Below are 27,204 nucleotides of genomic sequence, written 5' to 3'. Positions count from 1 at the left end.
TGATCAGAACCGTTAGATCTAGATCTGTCTATGGATGGGCTGAATGGTCCGGTCGGGTAGGGCCTTGAGTTCGGGCCTAACGGTCGGCCTAGTGCGCTCCAACGGCTAGTGTAGAAGCGGGTGCAATCTGGTTCGTCAGATTATGTGGTAACGGCTAGTGATCATCGGGTGTGATGAGGACCGTTAGATCATGTCCCATTGTCCCAACGGTCATGACCCCGAGGGTGCGATCCGCACCGTGGATAGTTGATCTAGTTATTACGGGGTTGAAGGGGTTTTTACACAACCCAACAGTCACTCCAGGATTGATATGGACCGTAGAGTCGCAGATGGGCGCGATCTAACAGCCAGAATCAAACCCGCTCTAAAGAGGTGCCCTGTAAGGGTGTGTTTTCAACAGAAAAGACACCAGTAGCTCTATAAAAAGAGCAAAAACGTACCTTTGCAAATAGAATTCGAAATCCACTTGTGGGGCTTGAAATTTGATAAATTCAAAAGCCACAAACTCTCTTCAAAAGCCTTTCAAATTACTGTTTACATTTTTTCTTCCAGAAACTTGATCTAGTTTACTGTTTTCTGCAGAAACAGTAACTAGGGGTCTCAAGTACTTGTTTGTTCTAAATGTGATTCTTGGGTTTGTTTCCACTTAGTGCAAAAAGTTAACAAATATATTGGTGATTACACCAGGCTTCATTGTATCTTGGAGGCATATTCGTGGTACCCCTTGCACACTTACTGGTGGGGGCGAATGTTGTCTTAAGGAAAGCGACATTGCGCCTTGAAGCATCTCTACTCTTTTCTATTTCCACCTTGTCCACAATAGTTTTTCCAACAATTTCATGTCAAACTAAGAATCCATTTTTGTTGTGCTCTCTTTGTGGAATATAAGAACTAAGAAGATCTCCACAACTTAGAGTACGTTATTGTTAGACGAAAGACAATTTTGGTAAGGTAGCCTATGGATTGTAGGGCCTTCAGCATATGAATCCCTAACACCCCTCCAACCTCCAAATACCAATGCACCCTCATGTACATTGCCGGCTGTATTTTTTTTTAGCAAAATTATGCACTAATTAAGTATGCATGTGAAATAACCAATTACTCCAAAAGCTTAAGCAGTTGAGTTGGGGTTATTTAACTATTCTTACTCCCCCCCGCGCGCGCACTCAAACCCCTGGTTGCCCGTACATGTTGATCTTCAATATCATGGAGCTGTTGGGCTTTGAACCCAGGGCAGGCTCTGATACTAATTGGTTGTTACACATGGTAGTATTATCAGGGCTATTGCCATATGCCAGGTATATGACCAACCCAAAAGAGGAACCACATATGCGATGTGTACGTCCAACCCCAAAAATAGGAGCCACATGTGAGGTGGGGCATTGAACTATAAATGATTAAGTAACACCAACTCCAGTAGCTTAAGATTTTGGAGTAATTGGATGTTTCAGACATACACTCTATATAACTTCATATATCATTATACCTAGCATCTTAGTCTTCTTCTTTAGTTTCTCTGCTTTAAAACACATTCCTTTCAAATTACGGTAGAACTCGTCATTTGAATAAGGATGTATATATTAACAAAAGGGTCCACGTAAATCGTTCCATAATTTATTTTTCATAAATTGTTATTTGTAAATTTTTTTAGAATGGTTTAAATTTTTTAAGCATTCCAACACAAATGTACTGGATTTCAGAAGAACTCAGAAATGACTCCTACGTTATACATGTTTGGGCAAGAGTAGCAGTAGTGAGACGTCTTCGGAAGTCCTAGTGAGCCCTCACTCTTTTAAGCCTATCAAGCAAAAAAAAGGAAAAGTAATTAGAGTTTTATTTTGTTTTATTTTATTACAATGGGTTGTGCAGATGAAGAAAAAGGTGAACATGACCGAGGAGGAGCTCCAAGACCTTATCATTGATACAGCGAGGAGGTCGGGGTTGTTAGCTTAAATTCAGAAAGTTGGTGATTTCGTCGAAGGTAATGATAATAATGTGCAAGGTAATAGTTACATGGCTAATGATGGCCAAATGTTCTTCCATATCCTATATCCTTTTTTCTTTTTTTGGTGTGTAAGCTGGGATTGAACCTACGACCTCAAGGTTGAGAAACAATGCCTCAAACGTAAGCTATGGGTCCACATCCTTTTATATCCAATTGGACTGAAAAACTTCAATGTGCTTTATAAGCCTTCATTCCACAAGTTTTTTTGGTCATATTAGTTTGACTGACTAGTGTTAAATGATTTTAAGAAAAATAAAATTAAGCTTAATTCTATGAAGACCTTGTCGACACAGTTCACATTTTCTTTGTCTTGAAAGCATGTTATTTCTTACAGAATCAACCGAGGATGTGTGGGTTTTTGTGTTCAAATCTTCACCCTAAGGCTCATTGTTAAAAGTGAGATTTGTTGATTATCTAAAGATACAAAACACTTTCTTTTGGTAGGCAAGATGGGATTGATCCTCCAATCTCGATGTTGGAGAACAAAGCCGTGAGGCTTGACCACTAAGTTTGGGAAATGTTTAGCATATCCACCCCAAAGAAAGCCATGGAAAATAAATATTGAGAGAAATGGGTGAATATATCATTTCCCTTGTAAGTCAAAACTTCAAGGTCATTACTAAAATGAAATGGAGAAGAGGGGTTTTTACCAGTCTAGAAGCATAAAAGGCACTTCCCCGTTCGATCCACTACTCACTCTTGAGCTAGGATTTCTAAAACCTTTGCGAATTTTCTTGGTATGATGTGTTGAAATTTGAGTGGTAGAAGAACTAATTTTATTCAATATAAAAGCTCAAAAGTACACAATTTGCATACACTCAATTGCGCTCAAAAGTTTCTCAGCCACAATCACTTTGCTCACATCACACACACTCACTCTCTACTTAATGTGAAGAGAAGCTTTGAACTCTACAAACCCAAATGGAAGGGGCTGCCTCCTTATTATACTTGCTAGAGATGCATCACCATTATTCTAGAATGGTGGCTACACTCTTCTAGCATTAGATATTTCTAGAAAGAAACATCTAGAACAATGTTTTAAAAGAAGGAAAAAAGAAGAGTGGAGAAATCTCTAGAAAGAGGATTGTCTAAAAAGAAGAAGAAGAGAATTCTAGAGAAGATTCTAGAAATCTAGAAAGAGAGAGAGAGAGAGAGAGAGAGAGAGAGAGAGAGAGAGAGAGAGAGTCGGTGCTCTCTTAACACTCCCCCTCAACGACAACTCTCTCCTTATCGGCTGCTCTCTGATGTAGTGACCATGCTGAGTTGTCTTTTGAACTCCTCAAACTTTGTGCCACTTAGTCCTTTAGTAAATATGTCTGCAACTTGGCCTCCAGTCTTGATGTGCTTCATTTCAATTTGTCCTTGTAGCACCTTCTCTTGAATAAAGTGATAGTGTATTTCCACGTGCTTAGTCCTTGTGTGAAAGACTGGGTTCTCTGCCAACCTTATGGCTGATTGATTGTCGCAATGGATCTCCACCGAGTAGTCAATTGGTTGATGTAGGTCTCTCATCAGCTGCATTAGCCATGAGCTTTCCTGAGCTGCCATCGCTGCTGCTCTATACTCAGCTTCTGTAGTTGACAGAGGCATTGTTGATTGCCTCTTGCTACACCATGACACTGCTCCTGATCCAAGGTGGAATACGTATCCAGTAGTTGAAAGTCGTGTGTCATATGTGTCATGGTCTCTAGCGTAGTCAGCATCGCAATATCCTTTGACCTCACAGTCTGCTCATTTCTTATAGAAAATTCCAAGGTCAAAGGTCCCTTTTACATACCTTAGTAAGCATCGAACTACTTCTAAGTGAGGCTTTCTCGGTTGCTCCATGAATCGACTAGCCACTTCAACTGCAAAAGAGATGTTAGGCCGTGTGAGCGTTAGGTAGATTAGACTACCCACCAATACATTGTTAAAGCTTCCAATCTTTGGCCTTCTTCTGCACCTAGCCTTGCATTGGGCTCAATTGGTGTAGATATTAGCTTGCAGTCAAGCATTCCGAATCATTGTAAGAGATCTTTTACCTGTTTTTGTTGCCCTCGAAATACTCCTTCCTTGGTTCGTTCAACCTCAAGGCCAAGGAAGTGTTTCAGTTCTCCAAGTTCCTTCATCTGGAAGCGCACTGAAAGATTAGCTCTAATTTGTTGGATCCCTTCTTCGTCATCTCCCGTGATGATCAAATCGTCCACATAGATCAGAATAACTGTAAGCTTTCCTCCTCCGTCTTTCACGAACAAGCTAGAATCTGACGGTGCTAGAGAATAACCACTTTGTACTAGGAACTCTCCCATTTTACCATGCCAGGCTCTTGTGCCTGCTTCAATCCATATAACGCTTTCTTCAGTTTGCATACGTAGCTTGGATATTTCTTGCTCTGAAAACCTTGGGGCTGCTCCATGTATATGTCATGATCTAGCTCGCCATGGAGAAACACGTTCTTCACATCCATTTGCCAGAGCTTCTAAGACTTACTTGCAGCGAGTGCTATTAAGACACGTACTGTTGTAATCTTCGCCACCGGGCTGAAAGTCTCATCGTAGTCTATACTATATTTCTGTAAGAATCCTCGAGCCATTAGTCGTGCCTTATATCTTTCTACCGACCCATTAGGTCGAGTCTTCACTTTGTACACCCATTTGCAGGATAGAGGGTGTATATTTCCAGACCTCGGTACTAATTCCCAAGTCTCATGCTGTCGCAAAGCTTGAATCTCTTCATCCATAGCCTTTCTCCATTCTGGCATCTGTACTGCTTCCTTATATGAGGCGGGCTCCTTAATTATCTCTTCTTTTGTGAGTGCAGCATTCGCATATTTGGGATTTGGTTTTCTTTAGCTCGAGGATCTTCTCTGAATTGATTGAGGATCTATTTCGTCCTCGAACTCTTCAAATTGTCTAGGTCTCTTTTCTTCAGGTGTCTTTTGCAATGCTCCTGTTCGCCAAGGACTCTTTACTTTTTCAGGAGTCTTGGATCCAGCCTCTTCGTGTTCTTCTTGGGGTTCAACTTCTGGAACCTCACCAGGCTTTGATTGATCTTCGATTCTTTCTTGTAGCTTTTCTTCAATTTCTTTCATATTCGGCAGCAACACCTCTTGTGATGACCACCACGAATACGCTTCATCGAACACCACATAATTTCCAGATGCTATGAGTTGTGAGACACAACAAATTCTTCTTCATCCCAGGCACATGGTACACATTCTCCAATGGTACATGGCTAGAGCTGAATTGAGGAACTATTGTTGCCTTGCCGATGTGAGTGATAGGCAATCTAGAGTTATTTGTCGTGACGACCACTCATCCTTTCTTATATTCCATCATATCAGTCAACTTCTCCATATCTCCAGTCATATGATTGGAGCATTCAGAATCTACAATCCAATCATCATCATAATTAATTAATTTATCACTCACCGTAACAAGTGCAGACTCCTCCTCTGGTTCTATGATGCATGAGGCCGCAAGCTCAGTGGGGTCTTCAACGGCAAGTGATGCTTGAAAATCCCACTCATTTTCATTGTCATTCTCATTTTGGGTGAAGGTTGCTGCATTACCCTCCACTCGCTTGGACCAACAGTCCCGTGCAAAGTGTCCTCTTTTTTTGCAGCTATAACATTTATTATTTTGGCGACAATGTATCTTATCTTCGGTGTCTCGTCCTTGTTGAGCTCCCCCTTGTTGCGAGCCCTTTTCTTCTGGTCTATTCTTCCACCCTTCTTGATATTTTCGATCACCTCCAGTTCTTGATCTCACAGCATTTTTGTCCTTGAATCCTTTTCTCTTGCTGAACATGGACTTGTCATCATCTCTTATGGAAACAATATAAATTTGTTTATCTAGTGCCTCCTGGTTGGCTAATATACTTTCCAACTCTGTAACAGTTGGCTCGTTCGCCCATCCACGGGTTGCCGTAACAATTCCATTATATTCCGATCGTAGCCCGTGGATAATTGTTCTCCTAATTTGTGTTTCCGAGATAGCATTTTTAGGATCCAACTTTGAAATTTCTTCACAAATGGATTTAATTTTTGTAAAGTACTCACTTACTATCATATCCTTTTGTGAAGATGATATGAGCTCCTTCTCCAGCCGCTGGAGCTTAGCATCATTCGTTCGTGCAAAGAGCGTCGCTAGTGTGTCCCACGCCTCCTTCGGTGTTTTTGCGCTTTTAACGTGTTGCAGTAATTCATCTTGAATAGTTACTGCAAGGATGTACATAGCCTTACCAGCCTTAATCTTCCATTTCTTCAACTCATCAGCATTAGTGGGTGGTGTGGTGTTTTCGCCGCCGACAATATCCCACAGGTCCTGTCCAAGCAGATAAAATTGTACGCGAACACTCCAATTGTTGTAGTTGTTGTCATTGAGCTTCTCCACACCTCTAGCCGAACCAGAAATATCTGCCATTGCAACTTGGTGATGCCCTGCACTCTACCAAGTAAGCCTGGTCCCAGACCAATAAGCTTCAGAGTCCCTGACTGTATAGTTGCAAAACTTCCGGATAGAACGATCCCTGATCGCCTGCTCTGATACCACTTGTTAAAATTTGAGTAGTAGAAGAACTAATTTTATTCAATATAAAAGCTCAAAAGTACACAACTTGCATACACTCAAAAGTTTCTCACACAGAATCACTTTGCGCACATCACACACACTCACTCTCTACTTAATGTGAAGAGAAGCTTTGAACTCTACATACCCAAATGGAAGGGGATGCCTCCTTTTTATACTTGCTAGAGATGCATCCCCATTATTCTAGAATGGTGGATACACTCTTCTAGCATTAGATATTTCTAGAAAGAAACATCTAGAACACTGTTTTAAAAGAAGGAAAAAAGAAGAGTGGAGAAATCTCTAGAAAGAGGATTGTCTAAAAAGAAGAAGAAGAGAATTCTAGAGAGAGGATTCTAGAAATCTAGGGAGAAGTCTAGAGAGAGAGAGAGAGAGAGAGTCGGTGCTCTCTTAACATGATGAACTCCAAGAAAATAACCATGAACATTTGTACACTCATCGAATCCTCGGATATCTTATAAACAAAGGGTTTACAAAAGAGACAAATATCGAGTGGGAATTTTCAAGGCTCTCCAACCTTCCCATCATAGGCAACTTCTAATTTCAAACCATTTAGCCAAGGCAAATTAAGGGTGTAACTTGGGTTAGGTGGGTTTTAGCTTCCCCAAAAAATGAATTGGAATCAACCATAATCTGACCCGATTTAATCTTAAATGCTAAACCTGAATTCCCAAAAATCGGCCCAAGTTTCACCCCTAAGGCAAATCCTACAGTTGTAAGTGTAAAATTTAGAGAATATTTCACTAAACTTGAATGCAATACAATTAGCCCTAATGAGTGATTATATAGAATACTCAAAGGGTTAAACATAGAAAGAGATAAACATAACCATGGCAAGAGATAACTATAAAACTCCTCCCTACTAAGATTGGCCTAATTGCTAATTTAATTTACCCATCTAATCTAGCAAGCTTTCCCATTCAACCCACTTGCCTAATCTACACCAAGATAATCCGATGGTCTGATCTGACAAATCTTAACACGCCCCCTCAAATGAATATTGATTGAAAATCAATAAACGTTTGCTACAATAAAATTTCCCAAATTGATTATAATAAAATGTCCCAAACACACTTAGCAGCATATTGCCAAATTTTCTTGTGTAATGTACACCAAGCAAATGAAGAAGTTCTTGATTTGATTGATGCTTCTTGCCAATTGTACGCCAAAGCTGGTTGCCGAAAGGAAGCCACAATGGACTAGATGAGACTCAAGGCCCCTATGGACGAGTCTACATGAAATGGGTCACTATGGACTAATGCCAAAATTGGCGAGAATGAGCCTCCATGCACAAGACAACTCTCTCAGGCACACACTCCAAGGGTCCAAGGCATACACCTCAATGGACTGAAGCACCTCAACTGATTAGAGTAGCTACTATTTCAGGCACGCACTCCAAGAGTCCGAGGCATATACCTAACGGACTGAAGCACCTCAACTGATATAGTTTGGAGAAACAAAAACTGAGGAAAAAATAGGTAAGAGAGCGACAAAAAAACGGTTTAGGGACAATGATTATTGGCAAACATCGAAATTCATATGAAGCCTTTTAAATGGAAATGGGAAAGTGTGTACAGAAAGAGTTGCAAATATCAAATTTTGGGAATGAGATTGAGGAATAAGATTCCATATGGGGTGTGGTTATCAAATATGGAACTTGAGTAATTGAGTATTTTGCAAAGATAAGGTGAGAGGGCAACATGGTGCTAGGAAAGAAGGGTGTACTGGGTAAAGTAGATGGGATCTAATTTCCAACACCGGTTCTCGTCATGATGGGACCTGACGAGAAGTATTATTTGCTTTAGTGATTTGTCACACAAAAATCAGAGAGCCTTAGAGAGAAATAATCCCATTCAAATCTCCTCATGATACCTAATAAGGCACATAGATGTAGCCTTGACATGGCAATGGGAGAAGCTCCACGGTCACGGCTTCCTCACTCGGTTTGTTTGTGCCAAGTTCAAGATGCATCGACATGAAGTTGAAAATACTTAGATACACATCAGACAGTAGCTTGATGCGCAAAAGTTGCAAGCCACAGAGAAGCGTTGTAAGTTTGAGATGATAAGAAGATGGGGTGCTTGGATTTTGGGGGATCGATGTCGGCCCAGCGGACGGCTACCTTACTCTTTCGCCGGAACTCTGTTTATTACGATCAACACCGCTTCTGGTTCGGATCGACCCGCTGTGATACCATGTAAAATTTAGAGAATATTTCACTAAACTTGAATGCAATACAATTAGCCCTAATGAGCGATTATATAGAATACTCAAAGGGTTAAGAGCTAAACATTACCAAGGCAAGAGATAAATATAAAAATCCTCCCTACTAAGATTGGCCTAATTGCTAATTTAATTTAGCTATCAGATTTAGCTAGCTTTCCCATTCAACCCACTTGCCTAATCTACACCAAGATAATCCAACGGTCTGATCTGACAAATCTTGACAGTAAGAATCATGTCTATTCAGACAATTGTCTCACATAAGTTGCAGCCAAAAAAGTAGTTAGCGAAACATGATTAGGCAAAAAACAGGACGGGAAAATTTGAGTTTAATAATGCATGCATTGGTTAAAAAAACATAGTGAAAAAAAAAGGAAACACAAAAAAAATCCCTTTAAATTTTGTAATTTGCAAAATATAGTGGAGGTAAAGTTGGAAAGTTGGCTAAAAACATGTGTTTAATACGTTTAAAATGCGTGTTCCTTAAAAAACAGTTTTTACTGTTGCTGTAAGGCCAAGTCCCTGCCAGGATTATTTTTTCATGAGGAAAAATTGCCAACGGGGGACACCAAAATACGAGAATTGCCAACGGGTGGCACTCTTTTCAAAAATTATAAAGGGGTCGAAAACGGAATTTGCGGGAAAACTTGACCAAAATGCCCATAGGGGTTATCAAGTCTAAAAAGGTTTATCTAGTCTAAAAATGGGTTATCAATTGGTTAACAGGTGTAAACATGATTTAACAACTCTAACCTAAACAGGGTTATCGAATCTCGCTCGAGGATATCAAGTTCTCAACAAGGTTATTGAGTCTCACAAAGGGTTATCAAGTCTTAAAAGGGGTTATCAAGTCTCTACGAACTTGATAAGGGACTTGAATAGATCGTGAGGCCGTATGTGGATCCGATCCGAAGTGGATCCGTTGAGAGAGAGAGAGAGAGAGAGAGAGACTTAAAACGCTTTTCTTTATCATGGCTCATAAGAATGACGATCTTAAAGTCATTCTACAGTTAGCAAAAGTCGTCCTCCACATTCGCTACAATAGTGGGAGTTGCGGATCAATGCACCCAAATTAATTTGGCGTTGGCACAAGTGGAAGATAAAACATCTCCCACCATTTCCACCATCTCTCTCTCTCTCTCTCAATTGTAAAAAAAAATCTCGAAGACTTCCATATTCCATTTCATTAGGGAAGGGGTGTATTTTCAGTAGTAGAGGAAGCTTCACCTTCTTGGGAAGAGGTCACGCTGAAGGAATGTCCGGTACACTCTTTTGATCGTGTTCTCCTAATTTGAAGGGATTCACATGTTTCTTCAAACCTTATTTAGATTTACTTGTTGCTTTTAGCAATTCCCTAGAACTATTAGACCCAATTTTCTTGTTGATGCCATCTCCGCCATTCATTCATTTGTTCTAACTACCCATCTATTCCGACTGTCCGATTATTATGAAGATGTCATTGCATACAATTGTTGAATGACCCTAACCATAGTTTTAAAACTCCCCCGCGTTCACATTGACTCCCAAGAGTCGACTCCCTTTTACCTCGGCCGTGTTCCGCGTTGTGCAGCATCCGCGTTCCACGTTTTGTGCTATAGAGTCAATAAAAACTTTTTGACTCTCCATGAATTATGACCGCGTCAACTGAGTACACGGCTGCGTCAATCGAGTACTTGTCCGTGTCGTGGTAGGTCGACTAGGATTTTCTTCGGCAGCATTCCGCGCCCCATCCGCGTTTTTAAACACTCCATAACCATTCAACCTGGAGATGACATAACCATTCAACCTGGGTAGTCATTTGCTTAAAGATGTCATTTGCTTAAAATTATTCCCCTTATTGAATGATCATAACCATTCAACCTGGAGACTTGAATGTAAAACATTGTTATTTTTTTTTGTTTAATATTCAAAATTTCAAATTGCTAGGTAAGGATTAGATAGTACGATCACTTGAGTGTGTGACTTTTATGGTGGGTCCTGTCAAAGTATAAAAGATAAATAACACCTTTCTCCAACAGCTTAAGCTTTTGGAGAAGTTGGTAAGTTAACATAGTATCAAAGCCAAAGGTCTCGAGATCAAACCTCCCGGATAGAAAAAATCCACATGCGATGGTCGGCCCAAAGTGGGACCACATGTGCCACGTGTTTGCCAAGTGGGCCACACGTGCGGGGGAGTGTCAAAGTATAAAAGATAAATAACACCTTTCTCCAACAGCTTAAGCTTTTGGAGAAGTTGGTAAGTTAACAGGCCCCGTTTGATGGAAGTCCGAGGTGGCATTGATATAATAGGTGCATCAAATCCCCTATGAGAAAGAGAAAACAAAAAAATAAAAAATAAAAAATCAAGGTCGTGGGTCTGATATATATTTTTTTGAATGGCAATAACAGGGTCTTTGTTCTGATAATCTGATGGGTAGTGGTAATTTGATGATAATCCCACAAATACTTCAGACTTTTTATATAATCAGCCAAAATTGTTATAATATAGCGACAGACAGACCATTAGGTACGGATTTTAGTTTGTGAATCCACTCATTTCAAATTAAATGAACTGAATTACCCATAAAACTCCAGTTGCGAATTTTGATGGGTATTAAAAGTAACCCCCAATCAGTTATCGACATGTGGCCCTGCAAGAGGGAGGGCCCGCTAACAGGTTAACACCACTCCCAGGGGTAACCAGGTAATCTGCCATGGGTAGGTAAAATTTGGCTCACTCATGAGCTGACACCTGTCTGGGGGCAGGTAATCCAACTACCCAAGGCCCTCAGTATAAATAGCCTTCATAAATGCTAAGGTAGGGGAATGAATTCCTAAAAAAGATCATCTCTAGCTTTGGTTTTCCCAATTTTGTGCTCATTACTGACTTGAGTGTCGAATGGCCCGTCCGGAGCTACGACTCCGGGTTGGTCTCCTGACCTCGTGTACTTCTGTGCAGGACATAATTCTCAATCAGTTCAGCAGTTTGGACCCGCCAAATCAGCTCCTTCGTCAATGCCTCATCTGTTACTAATTTTGGGCCTAACAAATTTCATCTATATTTCCATAAATATTTTCCCCCTTCCAAATCAAAATTATAAAGGTTGAATACACTCTATATGTGTTTTTCGACTCTTCCAACTGTTTTGTTAACCTGAAATCCGATACCCATTTCAAAAAATCAGATCATTTGAAGGTTTTGGGAGTATAGGCACTTGAGAAAGCGAAGTCTTTCAGACCCCTGTCTCTTCTTAGTTTGGACATAGAGGCCAATAACTTTAGCTGACAAACTAGGAAAGGAAGGAGAAGGAGCAAGAAGTAGTTTTTGAACAGGAAAGGAGAATGTAAATATGTGGACCAACCATCCTCCAACTTTCTCTATATCTTACCACAAGGACTGATTTCTGTATGAAGACCTAGGATCTTTTTAAAGTAGTTAATATAGATGTTTTTATTTAGCAGAAAAAATGAAGCTCATCTTCTTCTGTAATTGTCCTTTTCTTTTGTCATCATCATCAGTACTAGCACCTTGCCCCAAGCAATTCATGGGGCTGCACATGTTTTTTGACACTAGCATTATAATGATTAAATAAATATCTTTTGCATTTTAAAATAAATCTTTTTAAATGAAATGTATATTACTATAATTGAGTTCCAGTAGGGACACACGTACATGTTTCATCTCAAAAAATAAAAAGAAATGGGCGTAGAACTTCCTGCCATCAGTGATCAGGAGCATGCCATCTGATCGCCGACAGTAGCCAAAAATCACCCGCTGCCTAAAAAGCACAGCAGATTGAAAATCTGTCTAGATGATTTGTTTTAATGGCTTGAGACAAAGCTCTGGTACACCAATTGTTAACCTCATAAATGTTATGAAATCGGGGCACCAAAAAGCCCTCTGCGGTGACCCATTAACAGTCCGAACACAAAAGTGTACCTATTTCCGGTATTGAGTATTAATAACTTCACAGTTTTCCGAGGTAGATTGACAAGAACAGGATAAAGAAAAGTTCAAGATATTGACCAAATAAAGCACATATGAACAGTAAGATTTATGTGGTTCTACCAAGCCTATCATGTGAGAAGACTTCAAAAGATTTGACTATGTGAAAAATAAAGGGATTACAAGAAGAACTCACGGATTATGAAAGCCCAAAGCTCCCTTCGAACGGTACACAAACCCATATGACCTAGGCCGTCTAGGATCCAAGCACCTTCACTCACTAATTTCCGTGCTTCTTCTACTTCCTCTTCCCAAAAGAGATCCAAAACCGAAACCGTTGAACCCCATGTTATTAAAGAATTTTTCCTCTCTCTTCTTGAAGACGTTTTCACTTTGAGCTTATTTTCACCAAACCTAAAACCCAAGTCTCAAATAACGTTTTGGGCAGTGAAATCCCCCCTACAGCCGGTACAACACTTCCAAACTGGTCTCTCTCTCTCTCTCTCTCTCTCTCTCTCCGTTGGTGGGCCCAACAATTAATTTGTTGGAAATCTTTGAAGAAGGTAGGCTCCACCCATATTTTTCAAAATGAACTGTACGGCCCACATCACATGATGATCCAAACCGTCCATTTGATGGGTTACAAAGTAAATAGGTTCCGCCCCAAAATCTCATTTCCATAGGATGATCCTCGCCCTCCAATCTGAAGAGAAATTGCATATTGTGGCAATTAACCTCTATAGATTGGAAGGTTGCAATCATCCCATGGAAATAATTTTTGGGGCAAAACCTATTTACATTGTGGCCCATCAAATGGATGGTTTGAATCATCCTATGGTGTGGGTCGTACAGTAACATTAAGCCCAATTGTAGGCCCCACCCATATTTTTCAAAATGAACTGTTCATACAGTAACATTAAGCCCAATTGTAGGCCCCACCTATATTTTTCAAAATAAAGTGTACGGTCCACACCATAGGATGATCCAAGCCGTCAATTTAATGGGCCGTAACGTAAATAGGTTGTGCCCCCAAAATCATTTCCATAGGATGATCGCAACCCTCAATCTATATGGTTTCCATAATATTCAATTTCTCTTTAGATCGGAGGGCTAGGATCATCATGTGGAAATGATTTTTTGGGACACAACCTATTTACCCATCAATTGGACAGTCTGGATGCTGGCCATACAGTTCAATTTGAAAAACATTGTTTGGCCTACCTTGCTCAAAGATGTAAACAAATTAATCCCTACGGATGCGCGCAATCACCCGGAAACCACGCGCATCGGGTAGGCAAGGGGGGATTCGAACGCTCGTCACTGGGGAGCAAACCCATGACTTTACGCCAGAGAGCCACACCCTTCCGGGTTTCGCCGCACACACCCTTCTTTCACGTTAAAGGATAAGTTCTAATTTCTTTTCCCTCCCAAAAACTCAAATGTCTTCCCTGATCAAAGAGGGTAGGTTTCCCACAACAAATAATCCCAACAAGAGTGAGAGTGAGAAATTGCAAATTCTATGTCGCAATCGTAAGCCTAAATTCAAGGCAACCTCAACACTAAACATTATGAGGATAAAATCAAACAAGTACCGAAAAATCCGGCATGCTTGTTATCCACGGATTTTCTATTATTCAACGAGAATTTTGACCTTATTATGTGGTTTTTTCCTTCTCCTTATCTTGATCTCTAAATGTGTGGCTATCTCTCTCCTTGCACTAACTCGAATGATGGCCTTTGTGCACATTAATGTGAAAAGAGAATTGATTTAAGGTCCATGAGAGTGCACGTTGAGCTCGGGTGAGTAATTATAGATGGAATAACTTCCATCAAGCACATTCAAAACCCTAGCATAACACGTGCTACTAACAACATTCTAGTCTCAAACTTAGCGAGTTGCTAAGTAAACAACCACCACTTGCTAACCACGAAGAATTGATGCCTTTGCAAGGTCATTCAAAATGAAAAGCTTCTAAAAGGCGCATCTATCTCCAGTTCACAATCTATGGGTTGGGAAAGATCTAGACAAGACATAAACAAAGAGAAATTTCATTGTGGGTGAGTCTCCAATTCACATCGGGTGGGATTTTAAATTCTCTGGGAACTTCTTGGACTATGGGTCAATATAGGGAAGCCCAGTGGAGTGTGGGTCACTTTCGTAATGCCTGGAACATACTCTTCAAGAAGAGAGTTCAGTAGGGATTTTAGAGTGATTGGAGTTTTGAAGTCATTGTGAAATGGGAAACCGTAAAATCTTAAAAGGTTTTACATTCTAATTTTTCACAATTACCATGGGAAGTTTCTGGGGCCCCAATTGTGGGTCTAAATAAATAAATAATGTGGAAACCACTAAAATGGGTGAGTTGTACAGATATAGAGGAGGGGACTGTAAAGTATTAAAAGGTTTTACATTCCATTTTTTTCCATTATCCCAAGAACATTGTGAGCTTAGCTGTGGGTCCAAATAAATAATCTATGGCGCGGACCATTAAATATTTGGTTTAAATCATGCAAATAGGTTGACCACTCTATACTTGCCTATTTTACTATTTTCCATGAGATTAGGGTTTTTTAGTTATTTTCTTTTAGATGAGGATATTTTGGTCGTATTTATGATATAAGGGTCTCTTCATTTTTTTTATAAAATAGGGGCATATTAGGATTTTTCCATGCGAAAAAGTTAATCTGGGTTATTTTCTATGAGCTAATGTCATTTTGGTCATTTTCCATGATGTATGGGTATTTAGGATTTCTCAATTTTAGAATTTTTAATATTTTTTAGGAATTTTTTTTTCTCATTTTCAATGAGACAAGGGTATTTTGGTAATTTTTTCATGACATAAGAGTATTTTAGGATTGTTTCTTTTTTTTGAAGTTTTTTTTATCATTTTCCATGACTTGAGGGTATTTTGGTCATTTTTCATGAGTATTTGATTTTTTTTCCTTTTAAAAAGATTTTCTATTTTCTATTCTTTCTGTTTTTTGTGAGATAAGGGTCTATTGGTCCTTTCTATGAGAGAGAGGCAAAAGCTACTGATTAGAACTTTGAAGTTCTACCTGTTTGAGAAAGATTCTCGGGTGAATGTTTTAACAAGAGAAAGGGAGAGTCCAACATGACTAACTCACCCTTTGGTCTGATTATAGTTCCAAGGATGTGTAGCATTTCTAATTATGATATTGGCATTCCTCTCTTTATTTTACACCTCTCATTTGTAGGTATAATTCCAAACAATCTATTTACAGCTAACAATGCATGACTCTCATGGTAATACCAAAATAAGGTAATGCGAACATCAAATCATGGAGATGTACCTCCTCGGATGATGGGCTCGCATCACTAACCTAAACAATGCCGGAACAAATTGATAACTCACACAATATAACTATGAGAGAAGACAAAAGACATAAATTAGCGTGGGACCAAAGTTCCTACTCACAAAATAGAAGCACAAGAAAGGACGGATGTCATAAAACCACTACAACTATATATGCATATATACTTAATGTCAAAGCAACTTGACAGTTAAACTACATCAGGTCTGATCTTTTAATACATGTTTCTAAACAGATCTTTCCAATATCAAATAAGCATAAGAACTTGAATCGATCAAACATCAACATATTCACTGAATTACACCCAAATGAAGACTAAAATTAATTAGTTTAATGATATAGAGATAATTTCTCTCTCCCCACTTTTGCTTTTTTCATATTGTTAATAGATTCCTTGTAGCTTCTTCTTTACCCATGACGGTGACAACACAGGACTCATCTCGTACTCCATCATCCTCTTCATCATATCAGAAGTCACCACACTTACCTTCTCTTCTGGGGGAACCTTAATTCTCCATACCTTAACAGTTCTATCCAAGCTTCCACTATAAACCAAAAATCCCATCACCACCTTCTTCACTTCTAAACAAGCAGCCAAACATCTAACTGGCCCTCTATGCCCTTCCAAGACAGCTAAACACATATGAAACCCACTCCCTTTCTCTCTCCTCCAAACCCTAATTGTCATGTCTTGAGAACCACTAAACACTAAGCTCTCTATTGTCACCAAACAGAGAACTGCAAACCTATGGCCTTGTAGAAAACCCCCATGATTATAAATCCCAGACATTGCTTCCTTCTCCCATAAATTAACAAAACCATCTGAAGAACCAGAGTAAAGAAAGGCAGAATTCGACAAACCGCTCAATGCCATGGCATTTATGGGGGAAGGTTGGAACCTTAGAGTCATGGTAAGAATGTGGGAAGACTCCAAATAGACCCTTCTCCATATCTTGATAGACCCATCTAATGAAGAGGTGAAAACGCACCCATCGTGTTGGTTAATAACGATCGCCGTGATGCCATCTTCATGTGCGACGAAGGAGTCTATGCAAAGCTTGTCTGTAACCCTCCACACTCTAATGGCTTTGTTTGAAGAGCCTGTATAGAGTAGCCCTTCTGCTTTGTAGTAAGCAAGGCAAGAAATGGTGTCTTTGTGGTGTTGTGATTTCAGCTTTGGAAATGAAAGGAATGAGTTGGTTTTTGGAAGAGTGGTGAATTTCTTTGATCGAAACTGGTCGGAGACCGAAACGATCCATATTCGGATCTTGAAGTCTTTGTGGGTTGTGAAGAGCATGTTCCCATATGATAAGAGAGCTCTAACATTGCCTGAATTTGTTTTTAGGTATCCACATTCGACGCATTCAGGTTGCCTCCAAACAAGAACACGATCGCTGTCGGACCCGGTAAAGATGACCCCTTTTGAGACGGCGATTGAGAAGATGTTGCTGTCACCGCTGTGGAGAGATGCTACACAATAGTAGAGGATAGAAGAGGAGGGTGATTTGTTGATAGGGGAGAGAGTCCATGGAGACTCTGGGCTCAAAGGTGTAAAAGAGATGGGAGGCCTTGCAGAACTAAGTTGGGAATCAGTTTCCAGTACTGGTTCAATTCTGAAGGAGAGAGGGGTGGGCGATTCTGAATTTTTTTCTTCTTCTATTAAGCTTTTAAGGGTTCGGGTGCCATCGAACTCCATGGAAGCTGATGGGAGAGAAAGAGAGGTGTATGACTATCTTGGCGACTTGAAAGACAGAGAAAGATAGAGGTTTAAGGGTTTGTGTGAAGTGCAACAATTATTTGCAGCCCTAGTAGTTGGTTTTGGCCCTCTTCATGATATTAAAAGGCCTGTCGTATTACATAAGGCATAAATTTCACATCTAGTACAATCAAGTAGAATAGAAATTGGGAAAGAATTAAATGGATTGGAGTAAAAATGTTGTCAGAAGATATGGGTCATATCTAAATCCCTGTGTTTCTGATATATTTGAAATATTTCGAAATATTCCAATTATATTTGCACATGGGACCCCTTTGATACCAATATTTTTGGATGGTCCTGATATATTGGCCATATCGAACTCCCTACCATACTGATATATTGGGGATATTTTGAAATATTTCTGAATATTCCCAGTATATTAGCATATTGGACCCCCATTAATTCCAATATTTATTGAATATTCACCATATTTAAAACCATAATAACCCGGATTACAATTGATAGAGTGCACTTGATTGATGATCCAATTCATTTATATGCGAGCCTTGGTACTGATGGTTGTGTACTAAAATTCTCTTATATTAACCATTTGACCTGAAAAGGGGGTTCGGTAAAATTCAGTAACATGTATTTTTTTTTGGGAAATGTTATCAGCACTACTGTATATTGATGATGGCACTCCTCACTTTATCAAAAGTATGGTATGGCCCGCAACATAGGATGATCCAAACTGTCCATTAGATGGGCCACAGCCTAAATAGGTTGTGCCCCAAAAATCATTACCATTGGTTGTGATCCTAACCCTTCGATCTGAATTTTAGAGGGTTGATCCTAACCCTCTATAGATTGGAGGGCTAGGATCGGCAAATGGAAATAAGTTTTGGGACACAACCTATTTAGGCTGTGGCCTATCTAATGGACAGTTCGGGCCATATTTTTAATAAAGTGAGGAGTGCCATCATCAAAATACAGTAGTGCTGATAACATTTCCTTCTATTTTATTTTATTTTTTGTTACTGAATGTGGGCCTTTGCATATACACAACTGTTTATATTCCACATTTAATGACCAAAATTGCATATGATTGGATGTTAGGCGTGCCGGTTTGGTGGGATTTTTTGCCCATTGTGATCAACGTTAGGCATGGCCATACATATATATAACATAGAAATCACACTTGGAATGTGGGTAAAGGCTTTGTTCTTTGACCCTGAGGTCAGTGGTTCAAGTCCATCTTACCAACCAAAAAAAGTGGGTAATTTTGGGGTGAACCAGAAAAGTTTGGGTAGAGCTGGATCCAAGTGTTGGTAGAAAAGCATCATGTAGTAAGAAGAGGAGCTGTGAACCTCTTGTAGACCATCCCATCCCCATGGAGTGGTGAAGGGAGCACCCCAATTGGCAAAAAAAAAACCCATAACCCCTTGGGGCTACAACATTCAATACGATAGAGATATTTAGCCCAATTTTATAGGAGTTTAACAGCAGTTCATAGGAGCCTTTTTATTTTAAACCCCTTGGGGCTACCCATAACCCCCTGGACTTCCACCCCCTTTTTTCAGCATTTCCACCACTGTTGTTTGTTTTTCGCCTAAATTTTACGGTATTTACAGCTATTTTTCTTGTCCTTTCTTGAATACATGGTCATACTCAGCATAGAGCGAACACAAAGTGGTAGAAATGTTGGTAAATAAATAGCGTGAAATTAAATATCATTTCCCAATTGTATAAGGGCAAGTTTGGATGCCGAGAAGATTCTGATTTGGATTTCTCACATTTGCAGCCCTTTTTGAATTACAATTTGGATCGGATCAAATTTTTGGATTTCTAATTCAGCAGCTGACAGTGAAAAAAAATCAGATTTCTAAATATGCTGTGGAAATAAGAAATTGGAAATCTACAGATCTGGCAGTTTCCTTCACCCTCTTTGCTCCTCCCTCTCCCCTCCACTAGGAAGTACCCCTTTCGCTCTCTCTTTCTCCCTCAACATGAGTTGCCGGATCTATTCATTTTGTATTCAAAACTCAATTCCAAATCCAAACACAAAATTGGAGGTATCCAAACGGGCCCTAAGAGAATTTCTAGTAGGATACCATGTCGCATGAGGATGGTGGTATAGAAATAATGTGCGTTTCTCCCACATTCAGGGTACCGGTGTCTTAACTATGAAATCCTTGAATTATTTTCTTTTAGGCCCTGTTCAAAGAAATGTAAAGTCAGTGTAAAATAAAATTTACGTTTATTTTTCCACTTAAAAATGGCCATAAAACTTGTTTTACACAAATTTCACGTCGAAAAAACAGAATCTTAGGATATTATGTCAGTAGTATATGTGGTCACTACTCTAATCTTATAATGATCTCAAAAGAAAAATTCGGAGAGTTCTAAAGGTGAGCTAAGCAAATAATCTCTCTTCCACTGGTAATTATCACCATATTAAATGTCATGTTGTTAACTATTTTTATATGGGACAAAAAGGACAGCTTTAAAATACCCGAGAAAGAAAAAAGAAAAAAAAAATGGGTTTAAAATGGCATCATCATGTTACTAAAATGTGACAAAAACTTATGTATATAAATAAAAAATTTATAATAATTGTTCATACTTGTCAATAAATTTTAATATCTGAATTAATAAACCATGATCCATTTCTCCCCATATATGTTTTACTACGTACGTATTAGGTAAAAATTGAAACGTTTATCAAAGTGTTATGATCGTTCACATGGACAAACGAGTCCTAGCATATAGTCTCTTTACTCCCAAGTGTTATGAGCGTTCACATGGACAAATGAGTCCTAGCATGCATAGTCTCTTTACAGCCAAAGATAATAAAATAACTTTACTTTTGTAGTTCTTTGACGCACCAGAGCTTATCTGGATTTAGTCAAATTAGATTATTTATATCTTGATACTGATTTAGATAATCTAACAATATTCTTTCTACATCCAACACTAGATTGCAGCTCAATACATCTTTGATTTCATCCAAGAGCTCAGGGTGCATTAATTTGAAAAATACTATTTTTTCTCGGTTCATTAAAATCATCATCAATGACCAAGGACTTAATGGGAAGGAAAATGGTAAACAAAAAGGAAAACAAGTAGATAGGAGAAGAGAAATCCTGAAGGGAGTCCTTAGAAACTTTTGACTTTATCCCCCCTTGATGGTTTATATCCGGGTTTGGTTTTTTCGTCCTTGTTTTTGTATTTTATTGTTTGTACTTTTCCGATTCATACGAGGGCAAACCTTGGCGCAATGATAAGGTTGCTCCATTGTGACTTTGTGGTCACAATGTCATGCCCCAAACCCCACCCTGAGTGTAGGACGTGGCAGCTCCGTACACCTGCAAGACAAGTCCCACAAATGTACAAGGCTGCAAAGCAATAACAGAAATAACCTAGTGTGGACCCCGATCCAAAGGAGAAGGCGGCGAGAGAAACAGGTCCCCCGTCGGTCCTCTGGATCATCCACATGAAGGAGAGCTCTACCAAGGAACTCTCGAAATGGTGTCACCCTCATAGCATAGCACGAGTGGCGATAAATGAAAGAGATACCTCTTGATCTGGAGCCAGGGCTTGAAACCAAAACATACCTAAAATAACTCAGAGTCGCAATCCATGGATAGGCCTTGGAACCCAAAAACAAATCCTCTTTACAATGGATAACCAGAAATATATATGGGTCCGTGCCTGATTACGGATGAGGAAGGTCCGAAGAGCATCTCAATCCACCCTAGTGCAAGTACTTGGTTTCTTATGACATTTATTTATTAACTTCGAAGAGTTTTGGGCAAAAATCAGGTGAAATGGGACCGAATATCCCCGAGGAAAATATCTACCTAAACATGCATGACCTGGGAATAATAAGCACATACAAAATAAATAAAAGAAGTGTCACCTAAGCATGGCTAAGTTATGAGTGTCATGCCTAATGGGTGTCTAAGTTCTGGTGGGCAAACACATGCATGTTACAGCTAAAAGTATAAAGTCTGTATAGGAAAGTAAGAAAACGCAACAAAACATACAACACGACTCCATACCACACACGACACAACACAACAAACCCTAGATTCTAAACGTTTTCGCCCGATTCCTTGGATGGTCTGGTATTCATCCAAAGCCGCCTACGTATCCCCGCCTCCACGAGAATCAAAGCAACGTAGTTCCTCGCATCTATTCTAAACTATGATGCCTAAGACATCTAGACCATTAAAATAGACTCAATCCTAAAAGACCAGACTGGTTTTTAAAGCTTCTTGAGCGATCTTCAAATTTACGTGGATTGTGAATTTTAGGACTCCCTATATGTCCTAACTAAATGTAAGTTTTTTAACCCAAAACTAATGCAAGTGGTTCATATATCCTATGTGTAACTAGGTTGTATGTCTTAAGAAAAATAATGTGCAAACTAACGTATCATATTCTAGTTATCAGTCGGCAATATGGATCGCCAACTGACAGGACAGAGGCGTACGTAGCTAAGACAAACTCTTAACTCTAACACAAACACACAACAACCTCAACACTCTATCTAAGACAAACTCCTAACTCTAGAAAAAGAGCTTTTTGAAAACAATGTTTATCGAGAAAGCTTTGAAATATTTTTGTGTTTTTGAAAGGTTTAAACGGTTTATTTATAAAATTTGAAATGTTTATTTTGAAATGTTTGACTGGACTTTGAATAAAGATCCCAAGCTGCCTACGTACCTCGTAGAAGAGGAACAAGCCAACGTAGTTCGGAAACAAACTCTCCTACTATGCTCCTAAAAATTTTAAACTTTTCAGATATCTTTTATGTTTTTAAATGTTTTTGAGTTTTAAATTTCAATTGTTTTTTATTTTTTTCTTAATGTTTCGAGTTTTTGAAATGATTCCATGTTTTTGTGATTTTAAAATGATTTCACCCTTTTGGTCAAAGGCCAAAGGGAACAAACAAAGCAGCACGCTAGGGCCAAACCCTAGGGCTAAGGGGAAACCCCAAACAAACAAACCAGCTGGTATCACTAGTAAACAAGTGTCTCAAAACAAATGGAAATGATTGAATCACAAAACTGGTAAACTAGTGTCTCAAAAAAAATGAAAATGATCTAAGATCTCAAGGAAGCAAAGCTCTAATAAGACTGAACAAGTTTCTAGTAAAGGGAAATGACAATCAACACTAAAATATAATTCCTAACTGTCAACACTAAGGAGAGGGTACAAATAAATCAAAACATGACTAACACTCTAAAGGGGGGTACAAACAAGTCAAAGCATGACTCATACTCTAAAGGAGTACAAATAAGTCGAAGACTCTCTACAAAGAGGGGCTAAACCAAGGTGTTAATGAGACTGGGTAAGTATACTAGATACAAAGGTGGGCTCCAAGTAACCTTATCATTGCCTTTACAATGAATAAGAAGGGTACATGTGACTAACAGACCAAGTTGGTCTCCAACTAATAGGGAGTACAAGTTGGGGTACAAGTTAGAAAAGTTATATATATGAGGCAAAGCATACCTCTCATGGGTTAACTCTCTATAAGTCCAAGGTAAACTCTCTAAGGGTAGGTTCTAAACAAGGCTTGTCTCCAAAAGAGAACTGCCTATTGAGACAGAGTGTGTCTCTTAACGGGGGCTCTATATGGCTCTTTCATTGCCCTTGCAATGAAAAGACAATTTCTAAGGGGGTCTAAAAGATTAAAGAAGGTTACTAAATAAAGAGGGGAGTGCTACTTGGACTGAGCTAGTCCCCTAAAAATGGGCTTGGGTTAACACCTACATCGCCATAGAAATGAGAAGGAAAAACTATCATCTAAGGGTATCTAAAAGACTATGAAAGTCTACTAGAACAAAAGAGAGGACTGCTATTAGGACTTAGTAAGTCCCCTAAGGATGGGCTTCGGCTAACGCCTTCATCGCCACTAGCAATGATAGACAAAGGTATCCTATAAGACCTAACTAGTCTTCAAAAACAAGATGACAAATATAAGCATTATGTCAAAATGATTATAAAATAAGGAGATGATACTAATACTCCAATACTAATAGCAACAATCTAGAATGTAATTAAACTTAATAAGTTTAATTCATAAACTACAATGATATTAACTCCATTTTCAAATAAACATACGATGAGAAGTTTAGCTCAAAATTTCAATAACTAACTCAAATTTTAATTTTCTATTCCATGCAAGTGACATCTGTAACGAAGTGAACAAAATTAGCAACAACCCCCTTATTCATTAAACAATGTTATCTACCATTTGAATTCAAAGCATACATAGGGCAGGTTATAAAATGTATAATCCTAGGTACTATAAAGTCAATCGGCTATTCCATGATTCAGTATGAAAACAAAATATGCATCCAATTATCAAAACTATAGCTGATTTCATACCTCAAGAGGGACATATCAATAATAAAATGAAACGAAGGAAAATCAGCCATATTCAGCAATATTATATTTTAATGAAAGATATCAAAGCAGACATGAACTTTATGAAATAACTTCACGATCCATGCTTGTGATTAAACCAATAAAGAACCCTGTAGTCACTTTAAAGTGGGAATAAAGAAAACCAAACACTCACAGATCACATGTTTCTTCTGTGATGCAATAACTAGTCTAATTGATTCAATTAAGAAAATATAAACATCAACACCTCCCTATTCAAACAGTTATACTCAACCCATCTCCTCTCATATTTTGCACAATTATAACAAAATATGGTAATCCTAACAACAGTTCCTGCACGCACTCTGTTTTGGTAACTATACTACAGTCACTTCAAACCCTTTGAAACATGACAAGCCAAATACTCCTAATAGTAAGCCCAAAGTGGAATCCAGATTCTTAAGATGAAAGGATCATGTACAGCACCTTTCTACATATATGTGGGTTCTAACCAAGAACAAACAAGAGTATACAATACCCTATATGATGATAACAAAGCTATTATCCCAAACATGGCTGAATTAACACTACTTCTTATGAATAAACACAGGAATACATTGAGTCACTGCTATACTATCTTCCAAAAGTCATCACATATGAATTACACTGCATTTAGAACAAAAATTCATATTACAATTTTCATAATGAATGAATGTATGCATTACTATGTCAAGTCATTAAAAAAAATCAACACTCTTATTCATTCCATACCCTCCCCCTAGAGATAAGATCAGTTTGTGATAAGCAAAAGGACTTTCCATCTCTACTTTCCTGCTCAAGTGCAATTGGCAATGCAAGTAAACAAAACTAAACCATGAGCTGTAGACACCCCATTTTGATAAGGCCCTAAGATCCCCAAAATCGAATAAAATCTCGATCCCGAAATTCCTGAAGAAATGGTACCCACCCACTGCAGTGCAAAATTCCTAAGAGGCTGCTAATATCCCTAGGAGTGCATTTATCAAAGCGTACGTGTGTTAAATCACCTCCCCATGTTAAGCAGGAGGGGAGTGAATTAGCCAGCTTGGGGTTGCTTGGAGAAGAGAGAGGGAATAATATACCTTTAAGAGAAGAAAAGCCAAATAGGGTATGGTGGCAAGAGGGTAAAATTGCCTTCTCCTTGGGGTATTTAGTAAAATGGGCATTACTTTCTTTGCAAGCAAACTACTTAGACCATTGGATTAAAGAGATGAGGTGTAGGGTCTAGATTAGTTAGAACACTCAAGGGTTTTAGGGTTTTCAAAATGGAATGTTGTGGAGGAAGTACACCAAGGGTTGAGATCAATCAAGGAAAGGAAGATGCCACATAGATGGTTAGGATTAGAGTTAGGGATTTAACCCTAAGTATAAAACAAAGAGAATTCTTGCATGAGGGGGGGGGGGGGCTAATTCCAAGAAAATCAAGAACAGAGGAGAGGGAGCTGATTCTCGTTGAAAAAAAAAATACAGAGAGGGAGAAGAGCAGAGAAGAGAAAAAAAAAATACCATTTCCTCTTCCACCATAGCCTCCTCCACCGAGCCACCACCACTACCAAAACCCATCCTCCACTAAATCCACCACCATCGGCCAGCAAAACCCAAAACAAAACAAACAAAAAAAACACAGTCACCACCATCTTCTCCGGCAAGCTTGCCGGAATCCGGCAAGCCTATCCCCCTCCACCTTGCTTTCTTCTTCTTCTTCTTCTTCTTCTTCTTCTTTTCTCCACCACCGAACCCCACCAAAACCGAAACCCCCTTTTCTACACCCCAAAAAAAAAACCGAAACCCATCCACCATCCTCCGCCCACCTCCACCATCCTCCACCTCCAGCTCCACCACCACCCAACCCTTCGAAAATCCTCCTCCATCTCCACCTTCACCTTCCTCCAAACCCCAAAACCGAAACCCTTTCTTTTGTACCTCCAAAACCGAAACCCATCCTCCACCAAGCCTCTCCACAACCCACCCAACTCCGGCCGGCCACCGAACCCCACCCAAGCCCTCTCCTCCACCTCTTTGCTTCTCCCAACCCCCATTAAACCCCAAGTCTCTCACCCCATTCCAAAACCCATTTTGCCCCTTTCCACTATTTTCCACATTTCTGCAGATTTCTTCTCCACCCATCTCCGACCAACTTCGGCCAGCCGCCCATCCTACTCCGGCCAGCCACCCTTTTCCTCTCCACCTCCCCCCATCAAACCCTCCTTCCACCTTCACCCTCTTCTCTGACAAGCTGTGCCGGAATCCGGCCCTATCTCCGACTAACCACCATCTCTGCTCAAACCCATTTCGTTTTCCCATTGCCCATTGCCCACTATCACACCCATTTGATCCCTTCCCATTTGATTCCACCCTATTTGTTCCACTGCAAAAAAAAAAGGAAGAGAGGGAGTTGCAGAGGGAGAGGAAGGAGTTTGAGAAAAAAATTTAGAAGAGTTCTTGTAGAGAAAAAATATATATATGTATAACATATATATGTGAAAGAGAGAGGAGAGGGGAAGAGAGAGGGGTTTGCTGCCCACCCTACGGCCACCATTTCCACTGGCCGTCTCCGCATCTTTCATCACCTCCGCCATCTCGAACCACCTCCCATAGCAATCTCGCCCCCTACACTCTCGATCGGACCATCTTTCATCTCCTCCCTCAAACCCCTTTCTAATTGCCTCCATTTGCCGCCACTTCCGCCGCTACTCGCTATTGCCGTTGCCGCAGCCCATCTCCACCCAGCAGCTCAGGTAATCTTCTCAGATTATGATCTAAATAGAAATTATATTTACTAGGAAGGCCCATTTGGATACGTTTATGGTGTATATGGGTTTGGAATTGAGTTGTGAACACAAAGTGATTAGATCCACCAGCTCCTGTTGAGGGAAGACAAAGGAGTAAAATGCTGGATCTGTGTGTTTCTGATCACTCGTTTACAAGACACATTTGGAAATCCAAGTATTCGATCCAAATTCAAATTGCAGCATAAAAGGGCTATGAATGTGAGAAATCAAAATCAAAATCCTTT

General features: G+C 39.5%; 3 protein-coding genes across 5 annotated transcripts in view; 1 reads left to right on the top strand and 2 right to left on the bottom strand.

The window, feature by feature from the left end:
* LOC143861651 (uncharacterized) overlaps positions 1-2,189 on the top strand; it is a 63,709-nt gene extending 61,520 nt beyond the window's left edge. For 2 of the 3 annotated variants that reach the window (XM_077372540.1, XM_077372545.1), the window contains exon 4: positions 1,870-2,189. In XM_077372540.1, the coding sequence (XP_077228655.1) occupies positions 1,870-1,953 (84 nt within the window). In that variant the 3' untranslated portion in view covers positions 1,954-2,189. Of the gene's footprint in view, positions 1-1,700; positions 1,777-1,869 lie in introns of all 3 variants that reach the window. The other variant, XM_077372549.1, reaches the window with a different exon arrangement.
* Positions 2,190-5,298: 3,109 nt separating this feature from the next.
* On the bottom strand, positions 5,299-6,408 carry LOC143866437 (uncharacterized). Its single transcript, XM_077375967.1, has one exon. It carries the CDS (start codon positions 6,406-6,408, stop codon positions 5,299-5,301), a length of 1,110 nt encoding a protein of 369 aa, XP_077232082.1.
* Positions 6,409-16,201: 9,793 nt separating this feature from the next.
* Positions 16,202-17,867, bottom strand: LOC143861644 (protein JINGUBANG-like). The gene has a single exon (XM_077372534.1). It carries the CDS (start codon positions 17,748-17,750, stop codon positions 16,437-16,439), a length of 1,314 nt encoding a protein of 437 aa, XP_077228649.1. The 5' UTR covers positions 17,751-17,867; the 3' UTR covers positions 16,202-16,436.
* Between the last annotated feature and the right edge of the window lie 9,337 nt (positions 17,868-27,204).

This window comes from Tasmannia lanceolata, unplaced genomic scaffold (genome assembly GCF_043159265.1).
Source record: "Tasmannia lanceolata isolate RefF3 unplaced genomic scaffold, GAP_Taslan_0.1 ptg000003l, whole genome shotgun sequence".
Taxonomy (NCBI): Eukaryota; Viridiplantae; Streptophyta; class Magnoliopsida; order Canellales; family Winteraceae; genus Tasmannia; species Tasmannia lanceolata.
Note: the sequence above shows the minus strand (reverse complement) of the source record. Positions and strands in the feature narration are given on the sequence as shown.